We start from the raw sequence: 15,757 nt of genomic DNA, 5'->3' as shown, positions 1-15,757 counted from the left end.
ATCAGATTCTGCTTTCTGTGACTTTTCCTGTGATGTTAGGTGTCCCAGCTGGTCTGTTGGCTTGGAGTGTGAGTGGGGCAGCAGGCAGTGAGCACAGGAAGCAGGGGGGAATTCAGAGTGTGCAGAGGAAACAGGGCATGTGATCAGTTCCTGGGAGAAAAAAACCAGAGCTATTTTGGTGGGTGCATGTGGCCACGTGGTTTTCTATAGTTCCAGCTCTTGTGCAACAATGTTTATATTTACCTACATTTAAAAGCTGACCTTTTGAAAATAATAAGCCAAACCATGAGGCAAAAGGTTGCCTCATCATTATGAGTTCTTCATGCTGCCCAAGATCCCACCCAAGCAGAAAGTAATGGCCTTCTAGGGCTTGACTGAATGCCACTGCAATAGGCATGTGGCCTTTCTCTGCCCTTTTCCTGCCAGACTACACTAGCTGAATCTGCTGCCACAGACAATTTATATTTTGTATTTGTTCAAAACAAGAAGTCACAGTTGTGTAGAGTAACTGTTAAAATAAAAAATAAAAAATAAAAAATTCCTGTATTGAGACACATTATATATTGAACTTAAGCTTCCACCATTTGATTTACAATTCAACAGCCAAAATATATAACAACAACCTCTGTGATGGGAATTGATTTCCATATGATGGGTTTTATGGAGCAGTAAATATTACACTGCTCGAATAATTCAATGCAGCCATCCATGGCATTCCCTTTTGCTCTGCACAGCCCATATACTGCTTACAGCATACCATGTTAACAGATAAAAAAATGCCAGCTAAATAAAAGTCATTTTTTCAGTGTCTCACTTTTGTGGGTTCTAGTGCTTGCCGTCTTCAGTTTGGTCACCGTTTACATTGTTGAGCTTTAAGTGGAGATTATCTTGACAAAAGCCTTTTTATATCTGAAAGCTTCCATATTTGTGTTGAAATACCAGATGTCACCCTCAGACTTCATATATTCTTTCCTTCTAATCAACAGCAGACAAACTTTGATCTAACACTGGCACTGAGGTTACATTTCTCTGTGCTGTGTGCTAAAGATCATTATGAAAAACTGTCAGTAAATGCCTGACAGCTTTATTTCTACTTGGTAATTAAAGGGCCTGTCTTGTTTTCCACATGACTCTGGAAAAACACCTTTTTTTGCCAAATGTATGCCTTGTTACTCCTGCTGTTTAAAATAGTTTTTATTCTGTAAGAAGGGAACCAGCTCCAATTATTGAGTCAGGGAGGAGTATTGAGTGGAACAGTAAATTTTAAGTAAATTTACTTCATTTCTCATTAAAGGAACCTGCCTATAGGCAAGGTGGAGGTAAACAATTTTCCAGCAGTTGAGCTAGGCAATTAGCCTTTCATGTGTGAGTGAAACCCACCAGAAGGTACCAACTAGGAAAGGCAGAGAAATATTTCTCTATTTGTTCTGAATTGCCATGTTCTCAAATCCTTGCTGCTATAAAGAGTAGGTCATTATTACAAATTTGAGATGAACTGTGGTGCTTTCAACACCCCATGTTATGTCATATTTACAGTTTGGTATGGATTTACTGTGGGGCTGTTGAGAGCAGTGTCCTGTGTGATAAGTTGTAATGAGAGAGGATCTGCTTCTCAAAATACCCTTTATGTGGAGAAGATACTGCTAGTGGATTGGGAAGGAATACAGTGAATGATGCTTCCAAATTGCATTTCTTCTATAGAGGCAGTGCAAAGCAATGCTAAGAAAGACCAGAAGCTTGCCCTGTATGGAGTCAGTGCAAGAAAGCATTTCAACATACAGTAAATTTTAATTACATTGAGAAAGTGATTAAGGATATTATTTAATGCTGTCCTGAGTCAGGACTAATATGTGTTCATTTAAATAAAATCAAAAATTCTGTAAGCTCGGACAGAATGCAAAAGTGAGGGCAAACCCCAGTTTGATAAAAGATCTACGATCTACAGGCCAGGCAGCCTTCCAGAGGGCAGGCATTCTCAAATGTCACTGCAATTAAGAGATGGAAAATACTTCCTGGATACACCAGCTCTGTAACTGAGTTAGCCAACTCTGGAAAAAGCTGGGCTTAGTTTTGCAGCAGCTGGGGGAGAATATATCTGTGGAGCAGGTAAACTCAAATGCAAACATATTTTTGTATAATTTAGAAAATTTACAGACTGGAACCAGAATGGCAGTTATTGAAATTGCCACAAATGCAGCTCAGTGTGCTGAGTTCAGTGAAGTTACATATAGCTAATCTTGTAAGAAGCAGAGTAGCTACCTGCCATCATTCCATGAAAATGTTGGAGGGGGAGCATAAAGTCTGGCTGAGCTTGTTTCTTCAGCCACAGGATAATGTATTTCTATTAACTCTGCTCTGCTCTACCTGACTGAAATATTTTATTCCTTTCAGTAGGTTTTTGCTCCATAAGCTTACTCATGTGCTTTAAAATACATGCTTCTCTGATTCTCTTGGTCTGTATTTGCTTTACTTAGAAGTGCTGGATACTGATACTAATACCATCACTGAAATAAGCTTGATCTCATGAGTGCTGGATGATGTTGAAATAGTGATATTGAATTAATACATGTTTGCTACTATTGTTTTTTTCTGAGAAAAGTATCTTTCTAATATCAACTTTCTTATGTCCCAGTTGAATTCTTTTACTAAGGTCTACCTTTCTAGTTCTCTCTGTCTGTTGTTTAAAACATATCAAAATAAAAACTCTATAGCCAATTATTAAGCTACAATATTTTCATATTTGTTTTTCCTACTAATAGTCTTGAAGTTTATTTGCAATGTGTAGCTTGTTTAACAAAGTCAAACTCTGTTCAGATAAAAATACCCCCATGTAAAATTTTCAGCTCCCCTGCCTATGGAGGCAGAAAAGGCAGTTTCATAATCGTTGATGGCCTGAAGCATTTGATTCCTGATTATTAGTCAATTTGTTAACTCTTCTAATTCAAATATGCAAAAGGGTGAGTAAGCAATAAACCATTTCAAATCAATCCATCTGGCAGTACATAAAATAGCTATAATGAACAGCATGTTTACAGAGCACATTTCCTACTCAGTCTAGTCATTTGCAGGATTCAGGCCACAGATGTCACAGGTTGTCTAAGAAGCATTAGATGGGAGGAGTTGACTGGATGTGAAAAGGGATTTGGAGGATAATTTATGATGATGGATGTTTGCTGTTTATGCACACTTCATCAGCTAAGTCAGTCCAGCTGGCGCTGCTGGGACTTCTCTGCTTTCCCTGCTGCTGCTGGCCGTTTGCTCTGAGTTCATAGGTGAGGGAACACAAACATATGCTTGCCAATGTATGATTTTTTTAATGATGATGTTGTCGTTTAACCCCAGATGGCAACTGGGCCCTGCTCAGCCACTCTCTTGCTCACCCTGGTGAGATCAGGTGGAGAATCGAGGGTAACAGCTTGAAAAACTCACAAGTTGACATAAAAACAGTTTAATAGGGAAAGCAAAAACCACACATGTGAGCAAAGCAAAAAAGGAATTAATTTGCTGCTTCCCATGGGCTGGAAGGTGTTCAGCCTTACAGGAGAGCAGGGCTCCATCACACAGAACAGTGACTTGTAAGATGAATGCCATTGCTCTGAATGTCCACAGCTTCCTTCATCTTCCCCCAGATTGATATACTGAGCATGATGCCATATGGTGTGGAAAATCCCTGTGTTCAGTTTGGGTCAGCTGTCCCAGCTGTGTTCCGTCCCAACTCCTCATGCAGCCCCAGCCCTCTCTCTGGTGGGGTGGGGTGAGAAGCAGAAAAGGCCTTGATGCTGTGTGATCATTGATCAGCAATAGCTACAACATCCCAGTGTTACCAGCACTGTTCCCAGCCCTACACCAGCTACTACGGAGAAAATGAACTCTATTCCAGCCAAAAGCAGAAGAGTTGATTGAGGAAGGTGTGAGGTGTCTCTAATGGAGCTCTTAGAATTTCCCATTCTCTATAGAGGCTGAAAGGAATATATTGTAGTATTTCCCTCTTCTGCAGGCACTGCAAACACACAGTCTATTGAGTTTCTGTCTTAAATATGGCAATTTTATTTTGACTTGATATATTCTGGGATCTAAGAAGATCCTGAATTCACTCCCAACATGAGAAGCTTTGTATTTGTCTCAGCCAATGCTATCAGCATAATGTCTTGGTATGATGAATCTGGATTGCCTTCAATGGGAACACAAGTCTTACTAAATAATAACAGGAATTGGCTTTGTGTATGAAAAATTATTAGGTGAATCAGTAGTAGCAGCAAAAGCAACTGAATAGCTATCTGAAAAGTAAAAACATGAAGTGCTTTTCAATGATCTTGAACAGAACAGCTAAAATCGCACCAAGCTGACAGTTATACCACAATTGTGGTAGCACACTGTTTAGCAAGAATGAGCCAATTATTTTGCTTTTGAACAATGAATAACAGCAATTTTTTACAGTTATAGTCAAATTCCTTGAGTAAATATAGATGGAAGTGTTCATACATGCAGCAACAAGAGCATGTACCCTTCAGACTTTTAATGACAAAGGACAGATAATTTTCCTACATTTAGTAAGGAGAAAGTAACTGGGTTGATGCTCACATTTTATTTTGTATTTGTGCATATAGTGTTATTTTATTTCTATTATGGGCCTTGTGAGCAGACAGCTACTTCCTTTCTTCTGTGAGCTGTCTCATAGCTTTAAATTGACATCTCCTGGAGGAGAGAGACAGCATGTGACATGTGTACATAATCCAAGATTGATAAGGGTATGCTTTTATTCATTTTAATAACTAAGAAGGAGTGAAGATTGACAGTTCAATCAGTCATTAATAAAGACTGACTTTATTCCCATTCATGAAATGGCTAGTCAGATTTTAAAACATTTAAAAACCATTATTATTATTATTATTATTATTATTATTATTATTATTATTATTATTATATTTAGTACTTTCACCTTATACGAAAAGTTTGAAAAAATCATTGTCAACAGAGTTTGAATTAGTCTGAAAATTACCCCAAAATTACTGACCTGTTTCAATTGTTGGGGTTTTTTTGGAAATATAATTTCTGTATATTTATATTTTTTGGAAATATAATTTCAGTTACAGACTGACAAGAGGCAGGAATTAAGTAAATGCTCACTGTAGTCAAACATGTCGTTAAACCTTAGCAGAGCCACAGAACTAATACATCATTCTAGACAAGAGAGGATCAAACTAGGTTATGTAACTTTTCATTTGCTGTGGATGGAGGTCTCTGGCTCACCTTGACTGAATTAAAACATTAATGAAGCGATTAATGCATACTAATCTATTGTGAAGGATTTGACAGAGTACACCCAAGCCTTGTCCCATTGGTCTCTGAGGAAAATTGATGCTGACTGTGGCTTTTGCAGGCTAACAGAGTGTAGCCTGTGTGAGAACAGCCTGGACACTCCTCTGGTGGGATGAGCAGGACCAGCTCATGGAAGAGAAAATAAACTCACATAAACCCAGCCTCAACATGTATGCACGGTAAAGGAGGAAATCATTCAACCACATAAAGTCTTTTCCTCTGTTAGCACTATTCTTCTTTCAAGTCCTTGAAGACCTCTTCAAGCTTTCCCTCCCAAAGCAAGGTTTAGTTAGATTTGAGCAGTTTCACACCCACTTCTTTCCTTGATTGCACTGTCAAATTAGATTGATTTGTCAGTTTGCCTTATTGTCTGCTCATATTCTACAATAAGATGTCAATATCCCAGACCTAAGAAGCTTATACATTTTTTTTTTAGCAGTGAGTCACATTTTCTATGGTTTGGCTGTGGAAATCGTTGTTCTCATTCTTCTGTTGACTGGTTAGGTGAAGGGCAGATAAAGACAATCTCGTTATTTAAAAAAACCCACCTCTTGCTTTAGCTGATTGGGTGGAGAGATGGTTTAGTTCCCATAGCAACATTTTGCATCCAAACCTGCAGAAATGAGGCTTGCTACAGGCATTTCAAACATGCTGCTTTTAAAGAGCAGGTTGTAATCTACAATGTGTTTTCATTTTTGCATCTGACAGAATTATTCAGTAAATACCGGGGGGAGGAAAAATGACCAACTTTGCATCCACATATGTGAAACCGGAGCCTGGTGATATTTGGCATGCTCCAGGGCACCCCTTGAACTGCTCTTGTAGAATGCTCTGTACTATCAGGTGCCTGGACACCAGAACTTTAAGTAAACCAGTCAGCCCAAAGATCAGATGCCACTTTTGTAAGAGTTCCTTTACTTTCAGTGGAGTCAATACCACTGAGTAAAATGTTTGGAGGGAGCTGGCTGATGGGCTGAGGAAGAGTAAAACCCAAGCGGGAGGTTGTACCTCAGAGAGGTGGGGCAGCATTAGGGGATGGGCTATTGGATTCTTGCAGATAGGATGAAGGAAAAAAAATTCTTTCCCAATTCAAGGAGCTGCTGAAGGACAACACCCTTGGACAAAGATTGGAGGATAAAAGTAATATATGTTCTGGGTTTTTTCACCCTGTAAATGTTGATCATACAGTAGGAGGGGTAATTTTTGTGGGAATTGGACTTCAATGACAGAGGGACAAGACAAGGAATGTATTTTGCTTCAGGACTTTCGGTTCATTTGTGAAAAACTGGAAAATAAGGACAGGGCAGAAGAAACTTCTAGTAGTCTTTAGGGAAGATGATGCAAACTGGCCCTACCTCTTTGGCTGCCATCCAGCTGTGTTTCTCCAGACAAAACCTCTCAATCAGCACAAGTCTTGCTCAGGCAGAACTGGAAGATTCCATGTATTTATCCACTTTGGCAGGTAAACAGATTAGTGGGACAGAACATGTCAGAAGCACAGTGGTTTGGTCCAGGAAAAAATGATTAATTCCTCCAGAAGGACAAAACTGCCAATAAAATGCACACATAGAGGAATTGTTAGAGTATTTTAAGAACAGTATATTATATTAGTGATACTTTAATGGGAAATTTCATCACCTTTTCTTCATGTTTGGCTTTGGGCATTGAAAAGCAAAGTATGACATTAAGAATAACAAGAAGTTGGTGTTATTGGCAAATTCCCTAGTGGGAACAAGTTGAGAGCACTATAGTGTAGCACCATTCAGCTGGTAATGTAAAACTGTAAAATTACCCAAATATGAGAAGGCAGCAAACTGTTACCTAAAGCTCTTTGGAGGGAAGGAACTGCAGACTGATTGATTTGAGAAGTTTTGTGAAAGTAAGACACCAAAAATTATGAGTGAAAGTCAGAGGAAATAAGAAGCAGGTGTGTTCATGCTGAATGCTGGTTATTCTCCAGTTATCCAGTTTTCATCTGAGGATGGGGTAGAATTCCCACCTATCATATTCCAATTAAATGGCATTATTACATGTGGCTAAAGATCTTTGTAGATAAGCAAATTAACATGGCTTTGTCAAAACAAGCTTGAAAATAATGATACAATTCTTGTTGGTCATAATTTTTTTAGAGGGTTCTTGGAGGAGGAAGTATGTTTTTGTACAGGGACTGTTCCTGCAGACTGTGGATCAATTCCACCAATGGAATCACACATCACAATCACACATGGTTTTGTGTCCTGACTTCCTCTGAAGATGTCTGGTATTGAACAAGCATGGTAAGTAGGTTAAAACTGTAAGAGAAAAGGGGCTGATGTCAGAGTGAGTGTACTGAGGAAGAACATAAAGTTACAGCAGCAGAGGGACAGGAGAATGTGGGTGCCAAGGATTATGTACAGTCATAACAACTGATAAAAATCAGCAAAAAACACCACAAAACCCAAAAGCACAGTGATGGGATGAAAGAGTGGAAACATAAGTGGTCCTGAGGCCTGAAATGATGTTATCTCAGACAAGACAAGACAAGACAATAAATTTAATTATTTGCTGCTGTTTGGCCAGATGGCCTGGAGTTGTATCAAAAATCCCTACCTGCCACATTTCTTGGCAGGTCAGGATTCCAAACTTTTCATCTATCTTAAAATGCTTATATTTTCAAAATAAAGGGATGTAACTTAATTTTTTACAGCTCCAGAAAAAAATTGCAGAGGTCAGCAGTGCAAGGAGACAGAGCTGTTATGAGAAAAAAATTTAAAAACATGCACTGAGGTGAGTTATCTAGCACAGCCTTGGACACCAGGATCCATCTTCAAGGCAAATGCTCAGCCCTGAATTGAGAACACAGAAACTGTGGCCTTGAGATGGGAACCAGACTTCACAACCTGTTGTTAGGAATCCCAAGGAGATTGTTCTCTGAAAAATCTTTCTGTTGCTGACTTTGGATAGTTTTTGGCTTATCAGGAGATTAAACATGTTCCAAAGTATTGAATCCTACTAATGGATAAAAAGCCAAGGTACTAAACACTGATGTTTGGACTACTCTAAGAACTCCATACATGTAATGTTTGCATTGTAACACCTAAATCTTGGGATTTCAACTCTTTTTTTAATCACACTCTGAGATTTTCTTCAGAAAAGAAGTAATTTCAGAGCACATATATTTTCTTGAGTGTAACTGCAGAGAAAACAAGCTAAATAATCAGAGAAGATTCCCCTATGTCTATGGTCTAGGATTATTGCTGAGGTTCTTATTCTTTGTTATTATCCCATTTCACTTATTAGTAAACTAGTAGTTGTGTCAAGCTTATGCAATCAAACCTCATGCAAGCAAGACCTGCAATTTCAATGAGGAATGTCTGGAGGAAAGGAAATCTGTTAGAGTCTGTCACAGCCGAGGTGACAGCAGGTGCATGAAGAGGGATGTGTCTCAGTGTTTTACACTGGGTAGTGGCCAAGAAGAGTTAATGACTGTAGCAGGCAGTATTCTTGGAAACACCACTGGTTTCTGTGCGTTGTCATCTTCAAACTAGACTCTGAAAACATCCTATTGTACCTGTAATATGGACATTTTGACGAAACTCAGGGTTCTTCATTTTCAGGAGACAAAAGAAAGGGAAGAGGCAGCCTGAGGAAGTGAATAGGAGCACTACTGAAGTCTGTACAATCACACCAGAGAGAGTAGAAGCACCTAACAACCAGCATCAGGAGACAAATCAACATGCTAAAAGGAGGATAGCTGACACTGACCATAACCAACATTACAAACTGCTAGTCATGCACATTCCACTCAAGTGACAATCCCACCAGTTGAGCACCTTAAGGCAACATTGTGCTGAGTGACACCATATACCACAAGATCAAAAGCAGCAACGTTTGACTCAGCATCACAAATGTGATGGACAAAATCTGATGGCCAGGTACTCTTCGCTTGCTGCTCTCCATGACACAGCGTTACAAATGTAATACTAATCTGCCAGCGAATATTCTCTTGCTTCAGCTAAACTGCTCCTGTCAAACTAAGTCCAAGTGAAAATGTGATGACAGTTTTCCCTAACTTGTCTGCTTTTTATTTGTTAACTATCTTGCTAGAAATGAATTTCTGTGGGCTACCTTATGCTCGCAGGACTGAGGTTTCATAAAAAAGTTACTTGATGAATGTACCGGGACACAGAGAAAACTTGAAATAATGGTTTGCCCTAAGATAAGTCACATGCTTCAGAATCTGAAATGTGTGGTGCTCTCTTCCCGAGACACAACCTGCTGCTCTGCATTTGGCTGCTCGGCACACAGGCTCACACGGGCGGTTCGTGTGCAGGTGTAACATGCCAAACGATTCACCTCCACACACCTGACGGCGGGAGCCCTGGATTCTTGCATTTAACATTATTACAGAAAGTATATAATTATTAACAATAAATACCTTTTGAGATCGGATTCTATTTTAACTTGAGAACAGCTTGTCACTCTCATGGTGTACTACAGCTTTCAGGAAAAGCAAATTACTGCTGGAATGTGTGTAATTCGCTTCGGCTGAGACTCGCTTCGTTACGAGCAGCTGGAGCACCGTGGTCCAGGTGGCTTCCCACGGTCGAAGCAGGCTGGGGCGATGCAGCCATCCAGCCCGCCGTCTCCTCGCTCACCGGAGGGAGCAGCCCCAGCCCTGCCCTGCCGTGACCCGGACCGGCCAACGCGGCGCGGCTGAGGGGCGAGCGCGCTGCTTTCCGCGGGCTCTCGCCACAGCGCTCCGGGCTCCCACGCGGCGTGACAAGGAGCCCCCGGAGCCGGGCGCCCGCTCCGCGCCTCTCCCCGGCCGCCCCGGCCGCGGGCAACGGGCGGGGGCCGCGGCCGGGGAAGGGGCCGGGCCCGCCCACGCCCGCCGCCCGGCCCCCCCGCGGCCGCGCTGCCTCGTGGCGGGCGCGGCCGTTGCGCCGCCGCTCAGCGCGGGCAGCGCGCACGGAGGGGCCGCCGCGCCGGGAGGGGCGGGAGAGCGCGGCGCCGCGGCGGGGAGCCCCCGGCGCTGCCCGCCCAGCATGCTGCGCAAGGTAAGCACCGCGCTCGCCGCCCGGCCCCGGGCGAGTCCGGCCGCGCACGGGAGCGGGGGCAGCCGCAGGTCCGCCAGGGCCCCGCCAGGTGGCGCCTTGGCACCGGGCGGCCCCCGCGGGGCAGTTGCGCCCGTGAGGGCGGGCGGGGCGCGGAGCTGCGGGCGGGGTCCGAGGGGCGAGGTCCCAGGTGCGAGCAAACTTTGCCTCTCCGGGCGGGCCGTGCACCGGTCGGAGTTGCCGTGGATGCCGGCGGCGGCGGAGAGCCGGGGCGCGGGGTGTCCCCGCAGGCCGCCGCCGCTGGCCGCGGACGCGGCTGCGGCGGCGCGGGGCGAGTGCCGAGCGCCCGGGGCGCCCGGGGCTGCGGGCGGGAGCGGCGGCGGGGCGGGCGGCCGGGGGCTTCCCCCGCCGCTATTGTTCCCTGCACGGCCGCAGAGGATCACTTGGCTGCGAGATCTCGGATAGACTTGGGCGAAGGGAACAGCTCTCCATCCACACTAGCAGCGGCGCTGGCGATGCTGTGTGTACGCGAACGCAAGGCTCTCATGACTGCCGAAGGCGCTGCTAAAAGGTGTAGAAAAATAACCCGGAGCTCTTAGCCGAGGACAGCGTGGTACCCAACCAGACCCCACTTTGGAATTGAAACCAAAAGCTATCAAAGTCCGTAGAGATCCTTTTTCTAATATCCAGCTCCAATCACTGCTCCTTCCAAAAAGGGAAGCTTCCCTTCTAGGTAGACTTGGGCGTCATCCTGAAACAGGCTGTAAAAGGATAGTGCCAGTGTAGAAGGCATGTTATCAAAAGAGTGAATCACTTTGCTCAGGCTTCTTGTCCCACTGTTGTTCCTGTCTTGCTCCCATTTTATGTGATCTTTCCAAATTTTGTTGTTACATCCTTAGGCCCATAAGCCTAAGTGTACTGTAGCTCAGACAACTGGAATAGTAAGACATCTCTCAAAATTCATGTTAAAACACATAGAAAATCTCTTCCATCACTTCCTGGTTGTTGGAGCCTGGGATCCTCTTCAGCTGTTCTGAGCCACAGATCCAGGTTGCAAAGGCTGTGCTTGTTTTGGCAGAGCCGGGGGAACACAGAATAAGCAAGATGATTTCTCTTTGTTTTGGGAGGAACCCTCTGCTTAGCTGGACTCCATAAGCCTGATACTGCTAATCTCTTTTACAAATAGCAGTATTTTACACTTAGTGTTAATTATTGTGTGTTTGTTTACGGTTTGGACAAGCTGGTTAAGAGAAAGCTGATTAATTCTATCCTCTCATAGTGAAAAATGTTGAACGAATGCTTTATTTGAGTTTTATCTTCTTCCACTGCCCATCATAGTCCTATGCTAAGGAGAGGAAATGCAGAGGTTGTCATTATTTGAAATTAAGGGTTTATTAAAGGGCAAAATTACCTTGGGAATTCTGGATACAAGGTATTTGAGCCTTGTTTCTTTCTCGTACCTTATTCTGTGGTTGCTCAAGGGCTGAATCAGGCTTTGAGCATTGGTTTATGTTGTCATCCTGTTTTGTGCTGCATGTTTATGAGCTGTCCATCACAGACTGACCTCCATGTGAATTATGGGCCACTTGTTCTAAATTCCTCTGCTATACACAACTAGAGCACTGCCAAGAGATGTTAAACTAAGCTAACTTTAGCTAAAGTGATAAAATTTGTAATTCCTAATTTTTAGGCAACATCTTAGCACTAATGAAGGCTGCATAACAAATCATCTGAGAAAGAAAATCTCCTTCTAGACAAATGGATCAAGAAATAAAAAGAAATTGCAACTCTCACTTTGAATCAGTAGTGGTCTGTTTAGGCATCCCACTGGGCAACCTTCCTCAGTGAGTTCATAGTCCTTAGCATGTCTTGGAAAAATGGTATCAGTGTGGGGAACCAACAGCAAAATTAATTTCATGTCATGGCTCTCTGGAGTATGAAACTTAAGTGTTGACTGCTTTGTCTCCTCTTTATTCTCTGCTGTTCCGTAGGATTTTCTAGGATTTCCATCTTAACATCTCCTTTTTTTTGCTTTTATATCTGTCAGAAAGGGAACATAAAACTCAGAGAAACCTTTGTTTTTCTGTTGTTCCCCATTATGTGATTGTATGGCCATCAAGAGGAAGCCTAACATTTCAGACCCCTCTGTTTTGCTGTCTCTAAATGTAGTTTATGTTTCAGTGATTGCTTCAAAAGTAAGAAAATAAATAAATAAATAAAAGCTGGACCACTGAGTTGGAAAGCTCGAATTCTTGCATGGGATTTAATATGGGTCAAAAATTTGTGTTAAATCTACACTTTCCATTTGGTTCATGTTTGACAAGGCCATCTGTGCTCATAAAGAAGCAATAAGTAAAATAGATGTTTTAGGGGCCTCATTAACATAACAAAAACCTGGGGTTTGTGGCTGGAGACATGAAATAATGTCTTTTCCCTTTCTGTTTGAGGTGTACTGAAATTCAAATGTAATGCAGACAAAATGGGCCTGTGAAGATGGGCGGAATCAGTGAAATGTTGGTGCCTCTGGGGAGCTGCTCTTGAGTTGTGTGGATGGGGTGGGCTTTCCCTAAGCTGAGCCCTTGGCTCCCCAGGTGAGCTGATCTCCCTGAGAAACTTGCCTGCTCCCCGTGCTTCAGTCACTAAAGTGGGATGAAGTCCTTCAGGCACTGGTGGCCAGAGGCCAGCAGTGGTGTGCAGAGGCTGGCAGTCCTGGGGCTTCTGTGCTGCACCCTCTGTGCTTTTGCTCCTGGGTCCAGAAGCACATCTTAGGCAGACAGCCCTCCACATGTTCCTCAGGTCCCTGCTGTAGTCTGTGGAGGAAAGCAGAGCAGTCCAGGCTAAGTGAAATCTGGCACTGTGCATCGGGGCTGTGCAGCGTGGCACAGAGAGCACCATGGACAGGGAAGGATGGGCAGTAGCAATGCTCTGCTAGCCTGCTGCTTTCAACATTCTCCTCTAGGCCTGGAGCTTAGCTCAACAGCTCTTACCAAGTGCCTGCCTCTGCTTACCACCCCTTCTGGCTCCTCCAGCTACTTGTGTCCAACCTGTTCTTCACAAAGAACACTTTCTAAAACCCTTGGAGGTTATTGATTACTAATTATCCTGACACCATATTTAAGATGCTTTATAGGAGTTTGATAATTTCAAAGTCCCCCCCCTTTCCTTGTCTCGACACTCTCTTTTCAGACTTCAGAAATGTGATAGCTGTGTGTACAGGTCTTCCTGGCCACCACTACTTCTCTTGCTCTTCAAGCTATTCAAAATAGTTAGAAACAACATAGATACCATTGACATGTCCAGGTTTCTTGCTTGTATGAACCCTGTTGTGTAATATGTAGGTGCTGCAGCTGGATGTGTAGCTAACATCAGCTGAGGCTGGTCTGCTTGATTTTATTCCACATGAAAGATCTGATTCTTTTTCTTCCATATGCCCCTCTTTTCACTTAGTTTCTTATTAGTAAGAAAATGCTAATGCATATATAAGCAGGGGGAAAATCCCTGAGGTTATTTTCCTGTTTTTGTGTGCCTCCTCCTTCCTGGTCATTCAAATACAGTAGACTGGCATTGTGGTTAATGGAGACAAGCTGTCTATTCTATTTTGCAGGAATGCGGTAACAGAGAGGACAGACTACATTTCCAGGTAACAGATGGAAAGCCACTTCTCCAGATCTCAACAATCTTGTCTCTTTGGATTTGTTCCTCTCAGTTTCTCTTGCCAAATGACCTACCTGTCTCAATTGACCATATTAGGAGTTAATTTATTCAGTCTCAGCAGTCTGTCACCAGATCACTAAAGTACATATTACATATAAGTTCTCGCTTATGTCTGTTTATATTATCTCTTGAGTATCAGCTCTGTGTAGGTTGTTCATTTTCACTAGGGTAAACAAATTCACATGTCAAATACTGCCAGTGTTATTTCTTCAGGAAAGATGTACCTACACTTGGAAATTAATGAAAATCAAATACATCACCAAGAAATTAGTATTTAGGAACAACAAAAAATAAGAAATTAGTATGAGCAGAATATACTGAAAATCCAGGCTGGGCTAAACAAAGTCTGTAATGAAGATGAAATTGTATGCTACTTCTGTTTTTATTATGTATCCTTTAATACTTTTAGGTGGGTTTGGTCTCTGATACTCAATAATCTTAACTACTCTTAGTACTTATGGAGAGGGAAGGGAAACAGTCTGTTTAATTCATAAGGTAATTCATGAGGAAGGACAAATATCCTTTGCCAGGTCCAAAACAGTGCTTGCTATATAGTTTATTAATCAGGTGTTTGAGGAGAATGAAAGCTTTATTTTTAGCAAGTTGTCGTTATCTGGTCTTTACAACACGTTGGGCAAAAACTGGGACAATTTGTGCTAATGGGGGAGAGTGGCACTGTGACTCTGCTGGGGAAGAAACGTGCTCTTTTGTAATATTTATCTGCTCAGAAATTGCCTTCAAATAGTATATAATACTGTCAGTCAAAGACTAAATTTCAGGGTTGAGGTAATACACAGTTTTCTTTTTCAGCTGTTTTAGAGGTTCTACTATTTTGTCTACCCTCAGGGAATATGCAATGTGTTAGCAGTTAAATCCATGACAACAGATAACTTACTAAAGCATTAGATTTAGCTGAGTTAACATGCTGTCATTTTAACTGGCTAAGACACAGGCCACCCTGGCATGAGGGAGGACTGAATAAATCCTGGCTCCAAACACAGCAGAGTGGCGGTTCAAACAGGGGGCTCTCCCTTTCAGGAGAAGCAGGACAGACAGACAGAGATTTCTTCTACAGTTGGGCATGCTGTGACAGGAGTGAGTTTAAGTGGATTTTAGTGAATTTAGGTGCCTGCAGGTGTTTAAGTGCCTAAAAGATCTCATAATGTGCATGAGGATTTCAGTGGGAGATCAGCATCGCTTTTGAAGTACTAGAGAGGATTTCCTTTACCTCAAGCACTCCTCTTTGCTAAGGAGTTCATCTTTCCCATTATTGTTTCTTCTGTGTTTTTTTTATTGTGATTCAACTGATTAGCAGCAGGATTCATCTCTTCCAACAGTGTCTATGATGCAAAACCAGATAAAAATGGGGTCAAAATTTTCCAGTGCTTGAAAGTGGCAAGGATATAAAGGGGACCAAGGCAATGAAGCTGAGACTTCAGGCTCAGCAGTGGTGTGTGCTGTCACAAACAATAGATGATGGAAGGATATGTAATTCTACTCAGCAATGTAAAATAGGGTGTTTAAGAGATAGGGTGAATTTTTCTGCAGTTTTCGAGGTCTTGAGTTTGAAGTGTCATTGTGATATAAAGAAATGTCAATGTGTTATCTCAGATAGATCTACCTATCTACTTTAAATCTGTCTTAAGATACATTTTCTTAAGATTCTAGAGTAAATTTCTTTAAGGGTG

At 42.4% G+C, this 15,757-nt stretch overlaps 1 protein-coding gene across 1 annotated transcript in view; it reads left to right on the top strand.

Moving 5' to 3' along the window:
- Positions 1 to 10,233: 10,233 nt before the first annotated feature.
- The window catches only part of TMCC3 (transmembrane and coiled-coil domain family 3), a 132,677-nt gene continuing 127,153 nt past the window's right edge, over positions 10,234 to 15,757 (top strand). Inside the window, exon 1 of the mRNA XM_021527981.3 lies at positions 10,234 to 10,358. Within this exon, the coding sequence (XP_021383656.1) occupies positions 10,347 to 10,358 (12 nt within the window). The 5' untranslated portion in view covers positions 10,234 to 10,346. The remainder of the gene's footprint in view (positions 10,359 to 15,757) is intronic.

Source organism: Lonchura striata, chromosome 1A (genome assembly GCF_050655825.1).
Source record: "Lonchura striata isolate lonStrDom1 chromosome 1A, ASM5065582v1, whole genome shotgun sequence".
NCBI classification, from domain to species: Eukaryota; Metazoa; Chordata; class Aves; order Passeriformes; family Estrildidae; genus Lonchura; species Lonchura striata.
This window is presented reverse-complemented; position numbering and strand designations above follow the sequence as displayed.